Raw genomic sequence first — 15,918 nt, 5'->3', positions numbered from 1 at the left:
AGCCCCAGTGCTGCCTTGGATCAGAAAGGTCTCCCAGTAGGAGAACATCACCCTGGTGTAGCAGGAAGTGATCCTGTAGCAAGGACCTGCTCTCCAGGTGATGTATTGTCCTCTTGCACTAAGGACAAGTCTCCCAGGGCTACTGCCAAGGAGGGAAGGGTTAGGCTGGCCATTTTAGTTGGTGATTCAATTATTAGAAATGTAGATAGCAGGGTGGCTGGTGGACGTGAGGACCGCCTGGTAACTTGCCTGCCTGGTATGGAGGTGGCAGACCTCATGCGTCACCTAGGTAGGATTATAGACAGTGCTAGGGAGGAGCTGGCTGTTGTGGTACATGTGGGCACCAATGACACAGGAAAATGTGGGAGGGAGGTTCTGGAAGACAAATTTAGGATTTTAGGTAGGAAGCCGAAATCCAGAACCTCTAGGGTAGCATTCTCTGAAATGCTTCCTGTTCCACGTGCAGGTCCCCAGAGGCAGGCAGAGCTCCAGAGTTTTAATGCGTGGATGAGACGATGGTGCAGGGAAGAGGGATTCAGCTTTGTAAGGAACTTGGGAAACCTTTGGGGAAAGAGGAGACTTTTCCGAAAGGATGGGCTCCACCTTAACCAGAGTGGAACCAAGCTGCTGGCACTAACTTTCAAAAAGGAGATAGAGCAGCTTTTAAACTAGAACAAGGAGGAAAGCCAACAGTTACTCAGCAGTGCATGGTTCAGAGAAATGTATCCTTGAAGGATACTAATGAAACAGGAGAGTTAAGGCATCCCAACAGAGAGGTTCCATTAAAAGCAAACATAGTCCATGTGCCTATATGTAAAAAATCACCAAAGCTAATGATTTCTGAATTATCCCTAACAACTGAAAAGCAGGTTGTTAATACAAACAAAAAACACACTTTGAAATGTCTGTATGCCAATGCCAGAAGTCTAAGAAGTAAGATGGGATAGTTAGAGTGTATAGCAGCAAATGATGAGATTGACATAATTGGCATCACAGAGACTTGGTGGAAGGACGATAACCAATGGGACATTGCTATATCAGGGTACAAATTATATCGCAATGATAGGGAGGATCAACTTGTGGGAGTGTGGCACTTTATGTCTGGGAAGGGTATAGAGTCCAACAGGATAAAGATCATACAAAAGATTAAATGCTCAGTAGAATCTATATGTGTGTTGGGTAAGAGTATAGTGATAGGAGTATACTACCATCCACCTGGACAAAAAATGGTCAGAGAGATGATGAAATGCTAAGAGAAATCAAGGAAGCTAACCAATTTGGCAGTGCAATAATAATGGGAGATTTCAATTACCCCAATATTGACTGGGTAAATGTAACATCAGGACTTGCTAGAGACATAAAGTTCATGGATGTAATAAATGACTCTTCATGGAGTAATTGGTTCAGGAACCAACTAGAGAGGGAGCTATTTTAGATTTAATTCTTAGTGGAACGCAGGATTTGGTGAGAGAGGTAACAGTCTAACTTCAGTTAGTCAGTCAGAGTGACTCACTGCTCTCTTGATTAACAAATGTTGGTCCCTATTCAAACCCAATCACACTACCTCAACACCTTTCCAAGGTGAGTAACTGAGCTGAACTATTCAACTTTTTTACTTAGGTATACACTGCTCCTAGCTTATTTCTAGCTTCTGGCTACTTTTTGGGTTTGGTTTTTTTTTTCAATACAAACACTCAATTTGTATTACATACAAACACTCAGTTCTTTAACATACTACCTACTGCTTACTAGCTACCTTATTGACTGACTATTAAAAAATACAAACAGTCTAACTTCAGTTAGTCAGCCAGAGTGACTCACTGCTCTCTTGATTAACAAATGTTGGTCCCTATTCAAACCCAATCACACTACCTCAACACCTTTCCAAGGTGAGTAACTGAGCTGAACTATTCAACTTGCAGTGGAAGAGCCATCTCTTCCACTGCAATCCATCTCTTCCACTGCAATCCATCTAAAATTCATCTGTGCAACTTATTTTTCATCAGTCAATAGACCTATATAACAAGTCAGAACATTGGCTCCTTATCTGTTCCCTCATACACTTCAAGCTCCTGTTACCTATAAGTGTCTTCACTCTGCAGCTTCTCTCTACATCCATCCTCAGGCACTCCACTCATCAGTCAGGTTAGTCCTATCTATGCCCTTCTCTACTGCCAAATCCTGGCTCCATGATATGCTTGGAAAAGACTTCCTGAGCTGCTGCGTCATGACTATCTTTCTTGTCTTATTTAAATCTCATCTAAAAATCCACCTTTTTGAGGCTGCTTTTAAATCTGATTGCCCTGCTTACAGCCTCATTAATTTTTAACCATTATCGAAATAAATGAAATTCCCAGTGTCATTTGCCCTGTATGTCTTGATTAGATTCTAAACTCAGCTGAGAAGGGACTGTCTATGTGTTTGTACAGCGCTGTGTACATTGATTAGCACTATAGAGTATTAGGTTGCAGTAGTAATTTCTATGCATTCACTGCAGCAAAACCAGGACAAGATCAGCCTGTATTTTTAGATGATTGGAGTCAGATGAAGGCCCTGCTGCTAACCTGGCCCCCATCATCTCCATACAATATAGTTTCAGGCTTGGCACCACTAAGTGCATGGTCATGGAATATATGCTTATCCCAACTAAATCCTTAGGGCCTGACTTTCAAAAGCATTTACAAGCTTAAAACTGATTTAACATGTGTAAATATACTTTACCAAAGTAAGTGGATCTTTGGAAATTGCTAGAATATATACCATTGAACTGACCTAAACATTTACTCGTGTAAGTGCACTTTATGCATCTAAATGGCTTTTGAAAAATACTATAATAGTATGTTGCATTTTACACCTATAAGTCTTTTGAAAAAAATCACCTGTTAATGGACAATTGCAAAACACTACAGTAGGCCTAGTCTCAGCTTCGCGCCTGCGCACTAACTTCCTGCGGGCCCCCTCACATCACATGGTCAGTGTTAGCCCTGACAGCCCGCGCAGCAAACTCTCGCGCTGTCTCGTGGCCACCCGCACTTCCCTCCCACCTCCGAGCTTTGCTTCTCTCCCGGCGTTTCCGATTGGAGAGGGAGAGCAGGAGCTCGCGCCGTAACCGGACGTCGCCTCGCGGACGCATGCGCAATCGTGTGGCAACGGACGGCGGCGCGGGTTGAAAGTGAGAATCCAAGTTTAAGAAGGGAAGTCGCGCGGGCGTAGGTTCGACTAGCCGGACGAGAGCCACGGGAGAAGCCCGGTTGGGCTCAGCCTTCCCTAGCCGTGAGTGGTGGAAGGGTCCTGGGCTGACGAGGAGAAGACGAGGAGAAGGCCCGAGAAAATGGCGAATAAAGAAAGTAAGAGCATGAGGCGAGCTGCGTGGCCCGGTGGAGAGGGAAAGGGATAAAGTGGGGCCTACCCAGGACACATACGCCATTGGTGGTGGTGGGGAGGTGTGAATCCGCGAGTCAGGAAGCGCGCTTACCCTTCCAAATATTACTGTCCACCTTTGTGGTTTTTTTCCCGCGTTTCCCCTCCCTCCTCTCAAATGTTTGGTTACTGTAGCACCAGGGCGTCCTCCTGGTCACGTGCGAATAAGAAATGAATGTTAAAACTTGCAGCTTTCTAATCCCTCTACCCTTCTTCGTCTCTGCGCTCTTGGGAACCGGGGGCACCGGCTGACAACCTAAGCCAAATTAAGATTTCGCTTATTTTCGAAAGGATTTTTTTTGTACCTGCTTCGTTTTAAAATTAAAGTTGTATTTTGTTTTAAATGGTGATGCTTTGCATGGAGCATTGTGAGCAAGCGGCAATATGTTTAATAGGAAAGAAAAAGTTCACCCCCCCCCTTTTCCCGCTAAAGCTAATAAAAGATCGAGCTATTTGGAGGGAACTGGAAGAGAGACTAAGCTCCGAAACGGCTGAAACCTAGTTACCTGCTGTTGGGTTATTGACAAAAGAAATCTGTATATAACACGGACGTTTAACGTTTGATGTACATCTTTCTGGGCACAAGATGAGGAAAGACCGTTTAGGTAGTACAGCAGGCCTTTTGTGTGATGTGATATTTGTGTGGTCTATCTAGCTGGATGATCATTTTCATTGTGCAGAAAGAAGATTTTGGGATGTCAACAAATTGTATAGTATATAACCTATGGTTTTATGGTGAATATTGTAGATGGGCATAAAAAGTATTGTTAATATTCTGGAAACTACCCTTTTTTGAAAAGGCATCAGCTTTTCTCTGTTCCTTATTTGTTACCTGGCTGTCAAAAACTGTGTGGCGATGTGCTGGTATTATTCTCTTTCTATCAAGAAAGCGTGGGATGAAATACAGGGAATCTGGCTACATAAATTGGACAGATGGGCCTTGTGGTCTGTCTGCTGTCATATGTACTGTGGGAAGGGATTTATTAAAACTGGCACCTGGGTTCTTAAAATCAATTTGGTTTGTAGTTAAAACCAATAAGTTTTATTACAACTTTAAATTATTCCATCCATATAACTTCTGAGAAGTGGGTGAAATTTTTGAAAACTCTACCTGTAGATCTAGGTAAACCAGGAATGTTGTTCTGCCATTCCCTAAATCTGTATAGATAATGGAGCTTGCTTGTCATAAGTGGTCTTGGTTTGGTGCCATAACACGTGTGTGTGTGTGTGTGTATATACATACATAAACATACAGGTAACTGCTGCCTTGAGAACCCTTGGTGTATGTGCTTGTGAACCAGTCCTAGCTTCCTTTTATCCCATACTTTGCAGGCATTTTTCTAAAGAGCCAATTGTATGTCTGTGAAGTTCAGTGGCAGGTGACTGCTGTCACTTTCATTTTTACCCTGGTTTTGGTGACGGGTCAGTTGGGTAGCTGAAGCATGTGAATGAGGTCAGAGAAGCCCTTGCAGTTGAGAATTCTGCATAAAGGGGCTGATGCAATACTGTGCACTAGCTGCTGCATGCAGTTGGATGCGTGTTCATAACCTCTGTTCCAATACATAAATTAACGCATCCAAGTCACTGTGCAGCTAATAGCGCTCATCACACACAAATTCATGTAGATGAGGCTATTAGCTAAGCACCACAATACAATAAATTTTGTGCACGTCCAATGTGCCCTTGCAACACAGCAAATTTTATGCCACCCTGGGGCTGATGCATGCCACACTCAAGGGTGCATTGGATCCGTGGAAAATTTATTGGATTGTGGGGATTAGCTAATAGCCTCATCTGCATGAATTTACATTTAATGCACACACAAGATTCACAGTCCAAGCTATGTATCTTTTGTGTATACATGCCAGTAGTGGGAGAAAAGACGCTCACAGCTTAAGCGTCCGTTTTGACAGCCAACTCTCCTGTGTGCCTGATGCCGAGGAGGCGCTAGGGACACACGTTTGTCCTTAGCGCCTCCTTTTTAGTGTGACTTCGCATTTAAATATTGGATTGTGCACGTTAGGAAAACGGGCGCTCAACACTGAGTGCGCACAATTATTGAATTGGTTGCCAAAGGAAGGAAGCTAGAAGTGTCTTCAGCAATGTACAGCTGCAGTATTGGCACTGTTGTGTGCCAGCAGTGGTGAGTAACATGTCTGGGGTTGACCTGGGTTGCAGGCAGGGGCAGATAGGTTACATCTCCTCTCCATTTTTAAAACACTATCAAGGAGGCTGAACTGAAAAGTCAAGGTTTCCCTAGTCCTAAAATACATTATGTTGCTTTTCTATTTTAAGGTTCCTTTTTGGATTATGAAACGGAAGTTGTGGGGGTTTAGGGAGGGAGTAAATAAAGTAGCCTGAGACTGCTCTCTCAAGTTGACGTAGAATCAATTACGTAAAAAGGACATTCCTGAATGGTTTGGCTAGCGGGTTAACTTTTATATAAAGGGTTAGTTACTACCTTTGGGTAGGCGCTAATTTCTGAAAGTAAAATGTGCGACTTGGCTGCACATTTTACTTATTGAATCGCGCGGGAATAACTAACAGGGCCATCAATATGCATTTGCATGTTGCGGGTGCTGTTAGTTTTAGGGGGGTTGGACGCGCATTTTCGACACACTATTACCCCCTTGCTGAATAAGGGGTAAAGCTAGCGCGTCCTACCGCGGGTTAACAGTGCGCTCCACCGGAGCTCACTGTACTGTATCAGCCTGTGAGAGAGTAGTGCAATTAGCAGATCCCCCCAGTGGAGACAAAGGGACTAGAAGTGCCTCAAATGCCCAGTGATAGTCGTGTACTATTAGCATTGTTCTTTTCTGGTAGGATATACAGAAGCTTTGGTTTGTCTAGTGGCAGTATGTAATTCTAGATACAAATATTTGTTTAACTGATTTTTAGTAGAATAGCTTGTATGTCCAGACAAGTTCTGTAAATAACATTTTAGAGTTGAACTGTCTAGTTCTCTTAAATTTTACAGCTTTTAGCTATTCCATTAATGTTTTTTCAAACCACCAGTCTTCATGTTTATTATTTATTGAAATAAGCTAAATTCTATAAACTTGTTAGTAACAGAATAAAATACTTTACCTGAGCTTTATGAATTTATAGGGTTTGATTGTCTACAGTAAAACCCTTCAGTAGAATCTGGGAGAATCTATTTAACTAAATCTGTAGTAGCTTATTCAGCTTTGGTATGGCGTTGAAATCTGACAAATGACTGCACTAAAGATTCCCCAGAGTTATATGAAGACAGAGTAACTGTCAGTTGTGTCCCTTAAAATTGTTATATGGTCAAATATACTAGTGTTAAAATCAAGTAGTCATTAGGATATGAATAGCTCTTAGATTTATCAGAGGCCAGTGAATTGCAGAGACTGGTGAAGTAACTTGTAAAGCTTATCTCCATTTTTTTTCTTTCCTGAGATTTTTAGCAATTTCTCTTGGAGCTTTTGACTTTTAAGTTAGATGTTACTTGAATCGGCCATATTAATAATGTAACAGTTTTAAAATACTATGTGGGGCTGGGAGGACAGACTAGAATTCCTCAAGGAAAGTGGAGACTAGAACCTAGCTGGAGTAAAAAATATGAATACATTATTTTTCACCTTTAATCACATGCATATACCAGGATCTAGAGGAGTGGGACCACTATCACATATGTCATGGCTAGGCTGTATTGCAACCCTAAAAATGAATATCCTCCCCAGTCTTAGTTATCTTTTTCAGACCATCCCTTCCATCAGTCACTGAAAAAATGGCAACACAGGATAATGAAGTTTATCTGGAAAGGGAAGCACCCCAGGATAGCCCAAAGAATTATTTATCAACCCAAATTGCAAGGAGGTTTGGCTGTGCCTAACCTTTTTATGGTATTACACTGCTGCCCAATTAAGAGCAATCATTGATTGGCATAAGATAACACCACGTAAACCATGGGTGACCCTTGAACAGGCAATTATTGGCCATGTTCCCTTACAGGCCTTACCTTGGCAACCCAAAAAGACATGGCCACCTATTCATGCTTTCCCAGACACACTATTACATACTCTGCAAACATGGAATAAGTGGAAGTCTACTTTAGTGGGCCCCAAAGTTTGGTCAATTAATACCCTCCTTTATTATCGAAAGGATTTTATGGAAGGGAGGGCCTCTCAATCTTTTGCTACCTGGATAAAGAAAGGTGTGGGGAAAATTGTGGATTGTTAGATTTTAATACCTTTTAGATTAGATATGATCTACCCCAGTCTGAGTATTTTCATTATTTGCAACTTTGGCACTTTATACAGATCCCATTGAATACAACAGGATCTTGCAAAAAACATCACCATGTTTGAGGTATATTGTAAAACAGCAGATAGAACACCGAAAATAATGTCCAAGATTCCTAAATTTATTAAATCAGGAACCTAAACAAACACCACCTTTTGTGCGGGCATGGGAGACAGACTTCGGAGAGGAACAATACGAGGATTTTTGGCGTAGCACTTATGGCTTGCTGAGTAAGGGCCTGATATCCACCACACTAATTGAGAGTGGGCTTAACCTCTTATATAGATGGTATTATACTCCATCAAAGCTTCATCGAATCTATCCCAGTGAATCAGAAAGATGTTGGAAGGGTTTGCGGTGAATGTGGAATATTCTTTCACTTGTGGTGGGATTGTCCAGCAATCAAAAAAACTATGGCAGGATATATCTAATTGACTGAGCGTGATTACCAAAATTGAGATTATATTGACACCTAAAACAGCATTGTTTAATGACCCATATACCACAGGGAATAAACAGCAACTTATAAAATTTATTTCCACAGCAGCTAGATGTGACATGGCCAGAAAATGGAGGGAAAGCATAGTGCCCACCCTAGCACTAGTACAAAATCGCACTGAAGAACTCTATAGATTGTGCAAAATAACTGCCTATAAAAATAAAAAGGTACCAGCATTCCAAAAAACGTGGTGGTCCTGTTTGGAATGGAGGAATAAGCAAATACATTGTTGAAGGCCACCTCCCCATTTAGAAGACATATTTGTTCAACAGATCATGGAGAGGCTTGGTTTCAGTTTAATTGCAGTCCCTGGGGAGGGGAGGGGGGGGGGTTGGGATTTTGTTTTTGGGTACAATAAACAAAAGAAGAGACTAAATGGAACTATAAGTTTTATTGTATTATAAAGAATACAAACGGTTGACATATGACATGTAAAGAATGGTTACAGTAACTTGCTAGTAATGGATAATGTTCTGAGATGGAAAGCCTAGCGGTACATTTCTTATTATTCAAGCCTAATCCTTTTCTAATTTGGATCTGTAATTATGCTCCAATTATTGTAGTTCGAAGATATTGTACAGGTGAAAGCTTCATGCGTCATCATGTTTGTTCCCTTTTTCTGCTTGGTCTCAAATAGAGTTCGAATTACAAATAAAAAAAAAAGTGAATAAATTATAAAGAAACACATTGAAGTGGATTTTTTTTTCTCCTCCCAGTGTTTGAAGATACAGTTGAGGAGCGTGTCATCAATGAAGAATATAAGATCTGGAAAAAGAACACTCCTTTCCTTTATGATCTGGTTATGACTCATGCCCTCGAATGGCCCAGTCTTACTGTGCAGTGGCTTCCAGATGTTACTAGGTAAAGAGATGTGAAATGCATTTGATATTTCACTTCCATTAGTAAAATGGGAAAATCTGAAACTTGATCATATTTTGTTACACATGAGATCTTCAGGACTAGTGTGTTTGAGTTTTTTTTTCTCTTCAGCTGTGTATAATATGAGCTGCTTTGTAGGTATGCTATGACCAAAGAATAGTACTGGTGTGTTTGTTTACTAAACTTGTAGTGGCACTATAAGTTTCAGATTCAACTTAACAGCATAGCAAGCCTGGTTCAGACTTTATTCACAGGTATGGTCTTCCCTATTTAAAAGCAGATTATCAAATACAGTAAACTTAAACTCCCTTTTGCTTTCTGTTACAAATGTTCTTGCAACAGTGTGCATTGCTAAACCAGCAAGGCTACTGTATTCAGTTTCCACAGAACTGATACAATTTGAATAATCAATGGCTGATAAAATTGCTGACTGCATGAATTAATGTTCTTCAAAGATATGGCATACTGCAGTTGTTTTCTTTTTTTTTTTAAAGTGAGGTTTATTTAGCACTTCTGTAACCAAACAGTTGCAGCATACTTTACAGTTTAGTATCTCTACAACATTACATATAACCACTTACCTGGCTGTATATTTCTGATGTTTGGACTGCCTGCGTATTTCCAGAGAGAAGGAACACTACTGCAATTCAGTAAAACAGAACACACAGATCTTATTTGGGGGTCACATACCCCATGGGAAAGGGGTAGGCTCATCTGTCAATTCCTGACTCCGTTTAATGCTCTGACACTAGACCACATCCCCTCTCCACTGATTGGTGCCCATCTATCTGGGTGGGCTTTGGCATACTGGTGGTCTCCCTGCAACTCAAAGGTTAGGAACATTTTTAGAGTTGTTTACAAGTGCAAATGGAGATAGAAATCTGCAATGTATTTACTGTGCTTTGGGGTTATGACTCGATTTTTGACTTGCAGGCCTGAAGGAAAGGATTATGCCCTTCATTGGCTCGTGCTGGGGACTCACACTTCTGATGAGCAGAATCATTTGGTGGTTGCGCGAGTCCAGATTCCCAATGATGATGCCCAGTTTGATGCGTCTCACTATGATAGTGAAAAAGGAGGTGAGTGCTTTACTGTAGGGATTAATAAGCATAAACTGCAGTCTAGATTCTGTCCTCTTCCTTCCCCCCCCCCCCCCCCCAGGGAACTAGAAGTACACAGACATTAACACTTAGTTTACCTTATATATGTTATCAAATCATTTGTCTTAGATTAGAAATTTATTGTAAGGCATTAGGTTACCAGAACAAACATTAACATCTTAGTGATCTTAGAAACTTATAATGAATCCTTAAACAAATGATGCACTTACGGTGAATAGCTCAATAGGTATGAATAAATTAGCAGAAGCATAATGCATCCTCTTAGCTGGAACTTGCTTATAATTTATAAACAATTCTAACTGACTAGATCCCAGGCATGAACAGGAGCTAAACCCCAGTCTTAGCACTTTGAAGATGCTTGGTCTCTGAGCTGTGAGTGAAACTGGAGGTCCAGAATGGTTGTCTGTCACTGTGGAGCAGGCTGTGGGTTTCCATCCTGGAAGAAGGGCAGAACCAGGCAAGTTCAACTCTGGCTAAAGCAGCAGGGCTTGAGACACTCTTCCAAGCAATGCTCCAGGGCACTGGATTTTGTTTAGCAGCTTGGTTGCAGGGTGGGGTTAGGAGTTACGACTTGGATGGCTTATTGCTGGTGTAAATGGGATAAGAACATAAAGCTTGCCATACTGGGTCAGACCAAGGGTCCATCAAACTCAGCATCCTGTTTTCAACAGTGGCCAATCCATGCTACAAGTATCTGACAAATTCCCATCCACTAAGTGGATCCCATGCTACTGATGCCAGTAATAGCAGTGGCTATTCTCTAAGTCAACTTGATTAATAGTCAATGGACTTCTTCTCCAAGAACTTATCCAAACCTTTTTTAAACCCAGCTACAATAACTGCACTAACCAGATCCTCTGGCAACAAATTCCAGAGTTTAATTGTGTGTTGAGTGAAATATTTTTTCCAATTAGTTTTAAATGTGTAACTTGCTAATTTCATGGCGTGCCCCCCCTAGTCCTTCTATTATCCGAAAGAGTAAATAACCGATTCACATTTACCCGTTCTAGACCTTTCATGATTTTAAAGACCTGTCATATCGCCCCTCAGCCAACTCTACTCCAAGCTGAACTGCCCTAACCTCTTTAGCCTTTCTTTATAGGGGAGCTGTTCCATCCTCTTTATTATTTTGGTTGCCGTTCTCTGTACTTTCTCCAGTGCAACTATATTTTGAGATGTGGCGACCAGAATTTTACACAGTACTCAAGGTGCAATCTCACATGGAGCGATACAGAGGAATTATGACACTTTCTGTTTTATTCATCATTCCCTTCCTAATGATTCCTAACTTTGTCTGCTTTTTTGACTGCCATAGCACACTGAGATGACAATTTCAATGTATTATCCACTATATTGCCTAGATCTTTCTTGGGTGGTAGCTCCTAATATGGAACCTAACGTCTTGTAACTACAGCAAGGGTTATTTTTCCCTATATGCAACACCTTGCACTTGTCCACATTAAATTTCATCTGCCACTTGGCTGCCCAATCTTCCATTCCCTGTACGTACCCAGATCAGTCCAGACTGTGGGTTGAGCCTCCTTTCCAGCAGGTGGAGACAGACTAAAACTGAAAGGGTATCCTATATGAGGACAGAGCCTATCCTGTAACCCTTCAGTATTTGTCTGTCTCCAGCAGGTGCAGCATGTCTCCCTTCAGTCTCCTGATCTAGACTAGTCAGCTTTCTTTTTCTTCCTTCCTACTGGGATCAAGCAAGTACTTATTCCTTAGGGATTTTGTGGATTTTTTTCTTCCTGTTAAAATTAAAAGGTTATCCAGGAAGTTGTAGAATTTTTCTTCAGGAGACTACTCAGTCTCCTGGCTCTTGCCAGACTCAGGGGGGCTTTGTCCCTTGTACAGTGCATAGCCTGTGTCCGTTACAGCTTCCAGGTGTGGGGACCGAGTCTGGTAGTCCAGTGCTAGTCTCCCCCCACCCCCTGGCTGCCGAAAGGTCTTAAAATTACGTTGCTGTGCTCAGTCTTTTTAAAAAAACAAAACAAAAAACAAACCAGAGGCACAGAAACAGGTGTAAGTTTAAAAGTATTTCCAGTACTTTTATTACTTACCTACAGCAGCAGACCAATATTCTTTATCTTTGTTCCCACCTGGGCTTGAACCGGCAGCCAGAGAGGCAGGAGTCAGCAGGTTTCCCCCCTGCTTCACTCCGGGCCTCCAGGCTGTCAATCACATTTTTTTTCTCTGCAGCTTTTTTTCTTCAGTGCGGCTCTCTTTGCCGCGGCAGTCAGCCTGCCTCTTCTCTGCCAGCCCCCTTCGCGTTTTTTGCGAGGGGGCCCCTCCTCTGCCTCCCTACCGGGTGGGGGAGGTCCCTCCTCGGCAGGGCAGGCAAATTTAGCCCGGGGATAGACTCCCCAGAGCTTGGCCAGGCTGTTCCCGGGTCGGGAGAGCCCGGGAATGGTGGCCATTTTGGATTTTTTATCGGCTCCGTTTTTGGAGCTCCCTGGGGCTGAATTTTTTTTTTTTTTTATAGCAGCTACCCCCTGATTTCAGCCCCGTGGCCCCCCAGGATGGGTTTTCTGGCACCCTCTCGCCTCCCCCTCCAGGACTTCCAGGGCTTGTTTTTTATCTGAATTTTCCCTCCTCCTGCGTAGATCTTATTTAGCTAGCCTGCAGGAGGAGGAGGAAATTTTCCCGCTCTGCGCCGTTGTTGGTTAGACCGGCTGCGGAGCCCCCAGGGTCCCTTGGGGTGCGGGTGGTCCCGGGGGTGCCCCCCCAACCTCCCGGTGGTTCCGGTACCCCCGGATCCTGCCGCCAATCCGGATGTGAAGGGGGACGACCCCAGGGTCTTATGGGACACCCTTATGTCCTCTTTGCCCAAGGATATGGACCCGGTCCTGGCGGGAATCAGGGATCCGGCAAGCGCCTTCCCCTTTCATCCCACGCACAAGTTGTTGCGCCTGCGGGAATGGAACGCTCCCGAGGCGGGACTCCGGGCAGGCGGTGCACTGGACAAGCTCCCCCTCCCGGAGGTATGCTTAGATTTAAAAAAACAAAAAAAACCCCCAAACCAATAATCACTTCGTGAACTACTTCTGCGGTCACGATACAGGAGGGTTTCCCGGCTTTTAAAGCCGCCCAGGTCCGCATGCTCGAGGCTCATGTGAAGCGCATTTTTGATGTCCTGGGGGTGCGTGCGGCTATTTGCAGCAGTCTCATGCTGCGGGCAGGTCTCAGGTGGGTTCAACAGTTGCTCTGCACCCGGGACCTCCCGAGGGCAGAGGCTGCACATACGACCTTCTCCGCGTCCAGGCGATGTCCGCCAAACGGCTCCTCTGGCTGCGCCATAGGTTGGCCGATCCGTCCTCCAAAGCCCGGTTGGGCACGTTGCTGTTCAAAGGTAAGCTGCTCTTTGGCAAGGACCTTGAGAAACTATGGATTCCTTAGGGGAAAGTAAGGTCCATAAGCTTCCGGAGGTCTGTCCGAAACCATCCCGTTCCTTTATACCCTCTCGTCCACGTTTTCGGGGCCAGAGAAGGTATACCCCGCGCGGGCAGGGTGACTCCTCAGGGGGTTTTTCCTTCTTGATCGCAGCCTTGGTCGCAGTCTTCTCGTGGGCGCCATCCCTTTCACGAGGGCCAGCCCACGCGCTCCATCCTTACGCCTACCATAGAATGAAGTTCACTTGACTCATTCCTCGGTCCCCTTTCTAGGCGGTTGCCTTTCCCTGTTTTTCATGGAATGGGTCAAAATCATGTCGGACCAGTGGATCCTCGATGTTCTCGGAGACTGGTACGCCTGCGCTTTGCTCGAGATTTTCGGGATCTTTTTCTATTTTCCTCGTGCGGTCGGTCCCAGCGGCAAGCGGTGAAGCAAACCCCCGCCAGGCTCCTGTGTCTGGGCACGGTGGTCCCGATTCCAGACGGCGAACTTGCCTCAGACCAGTATTCTATTTACTTCGTCGTTCCCTAACAGGACGGGTCATCATCCGATCTTAGACCTCAAGAGTCAACCGGGCTCTCAAGATTTCGTTTTTCCGCATGGAAACTCTGCGAGCAGTCCTCGTGCCATTTCGCCCTGGAGAGTTCCTCGCCTCACTCGATTTGACAGAGGCGTATTTCCATATTCCGATTCATCGCGGCTACTATAGTCTCTTTGCGTTCACATCCTCCACCGGGACTTCCAGTTCAGGGCGCTTCCCTTTGGTCTCGCGACAGCACCTCGCACCTTCACCAAAGTCATGGTGGTGGTGGCAGCAGCTCTCCGCCGGGAAGGAATCCTTGTTCACCCCTACCTGGACGTCTGGCTCGTCAGGGCCAAGGTGGAGGCTCTTTGCCGGCAGGCGGTGGGTTGCATGTTAGCTCTTCTCGCGTCTCTCGGGTGGATACTGAATTTCTCCAAGAGCAACCTTCAGCCCTCCCAGGAGTTAGAGTTCCTGGGAGCCCACTTCGACACCCGGGTGGGCAAGGTCTTCTTGCCTCGCGTGCGGTCTCTCAAGCTGATCGGCCAGTTTCAGAGTCTAATCTTGCTGCCTTCGACGGCTTGTGACTACCTGCAGGTCTCGGGCTCCTTGGCTTCTACCATCGCCCTAGTCCCTTGGGCTTTTGCTCATATGCGACAGTTTCAGAAAGCTTTGCTGTCCCGTTGGCAGCCAGTGGCGGAACAGTTTCACACAGTCCTCCCGTTTTTGGGCTCTACAGTCGCCGACTTGCAGTTTTGGCTTTCCCTTCCTCATTTGCTACAGGGAATGCCTCTCCAAGTCCCTTAGTGGACGATAGTAACCATGGACGCCAGTCTCTCGGGCTGGGGTGCGGTCTACCTCTCCCAGTACGCCCAGGGGATCTGGCCAGCAGCTCAGTCTCGCTGGAACATCATTCAGTTGGAGGCTCGGGCGGTGTTCCTAGCTCTTCTGGAGTTTCTTCCCCTCATCCGTGGCAAAGCGATACGGGTCTTGTCTGACAACTCCACCACCGTGGCTTACATCAATCGCCAAGGAGGCGCCCGCAGTCCGCGGGTGGCCCTGGAAACCAGCCGTCTCTTCGTCTGGGCAGAGCGACATCTACAGTGCCTGGTGGCCTCCTACATCGCGGGCAAGGGGAATGTTCAGGCCGATTTTCTCAGTTGCTCGATCCCGGGAAGTGGGAACTCTTTGCAGCCATGTATCTCATCTTCGACAGGTGGTGTCGCCCCCCCCCCCCCCCCCCCCCCCACCTGGGCCTCAAGGTGACCCTTCACAATGCCAAGGCAAATTGGTTCTTCCGCCGCTGGAGGGAACACGGCTCGGAGGGCGTAGATGCTCTGGCTCTCCCTTGGCCAGTGGACATCCTTCTGTACGTGTTCACCCCCCCGTGTCCCCCTGGTTGGGAAAATTCTCAGAAGAATAGAACTCCACCGGGGTCCCGTGGTTCTGGTAGCACCAGAGTGGCCGCGCAGGCCGTAGTTCGCGGATTTTCTCAACCTAGCGATGGACGGACCTCTGTGGCTACGCCATCTTCCTCTGCTCCTTCGTCAAGGACCTGTATCTTTCGACCAGGCCGATCGCTCCTCTCTAGCGGCCTGGCTTTTACACGGCGACGCCTAAGGTGCAAAGGCTATTAGGAGGAAGTCATCTCCACCTTGCTGCGGACCCGGAAACAGTAGACTTCCCTGCCGTACGTGCGTATCTGGAGCGTGTTTGATTCTGTTTGTGCGGAGTCTGGTATCTCAGCGCACTCTGTTCCGATCTCGTTAGTCCTCTCTTCTCCAAGAAGGTCTCTTCAAGGGTCTTTCCTTTCA

The 15,918-nt window shown here is 45.1% G+C and overlaps 1 protein-coding gene across 1 annotated transcript in view; it reads left to right on the top strand.

Moving 5' to 3' along the window:
- The first annotated feature begins 3,032 nt into the window (after positions 1–3,032).
- The window catches only part of RBBP7 (RB binding protein 7, chromatin remodeling factor), an 83,109-nt gene continuing 70,223 nt past the window's right edge, over positions 3,033–15,918 (top strand). The window contains exons 1-3 of the mRNA XM_029603294.1: positions 3,033–3,347; positions 8,905–9,049; positions 10,001–10,146. Coding sequence (XP_029459154.1) covers positions 3,332–3,347; positions 8,905–9,049; positions 10,001–10,146 — 307 coding nt within the window. The 5' untranslated portion in view covers positions 3,033–3,331. The remainder of the gene's footprint in view (positions 3,348–8,904; positions 9,050–10,000; positions 10,147–15,918) is intronic.

Source organism: Rhinatrema bivittatum, chromosome 5 (assembly GCF_901001135.1).
Source record: "Rhinatrema bivittatum chromosome 5, aRhiBiv1.1, whole genome shotgun sequence".
NCBI classification, from domain to species: domain Eukaryota; kingdom Metazoa; phylum Chordata; class Amphibia; order Gymnophiona; family Rhinatrematidae; genus Rhinatrema; species Rhinatrema bivittatum.
The sequence above is the reverse complement of the archived record's forward strand: the minus strand, read 5'-3'. Positions and strand labels throughout refer to the sequence as shown.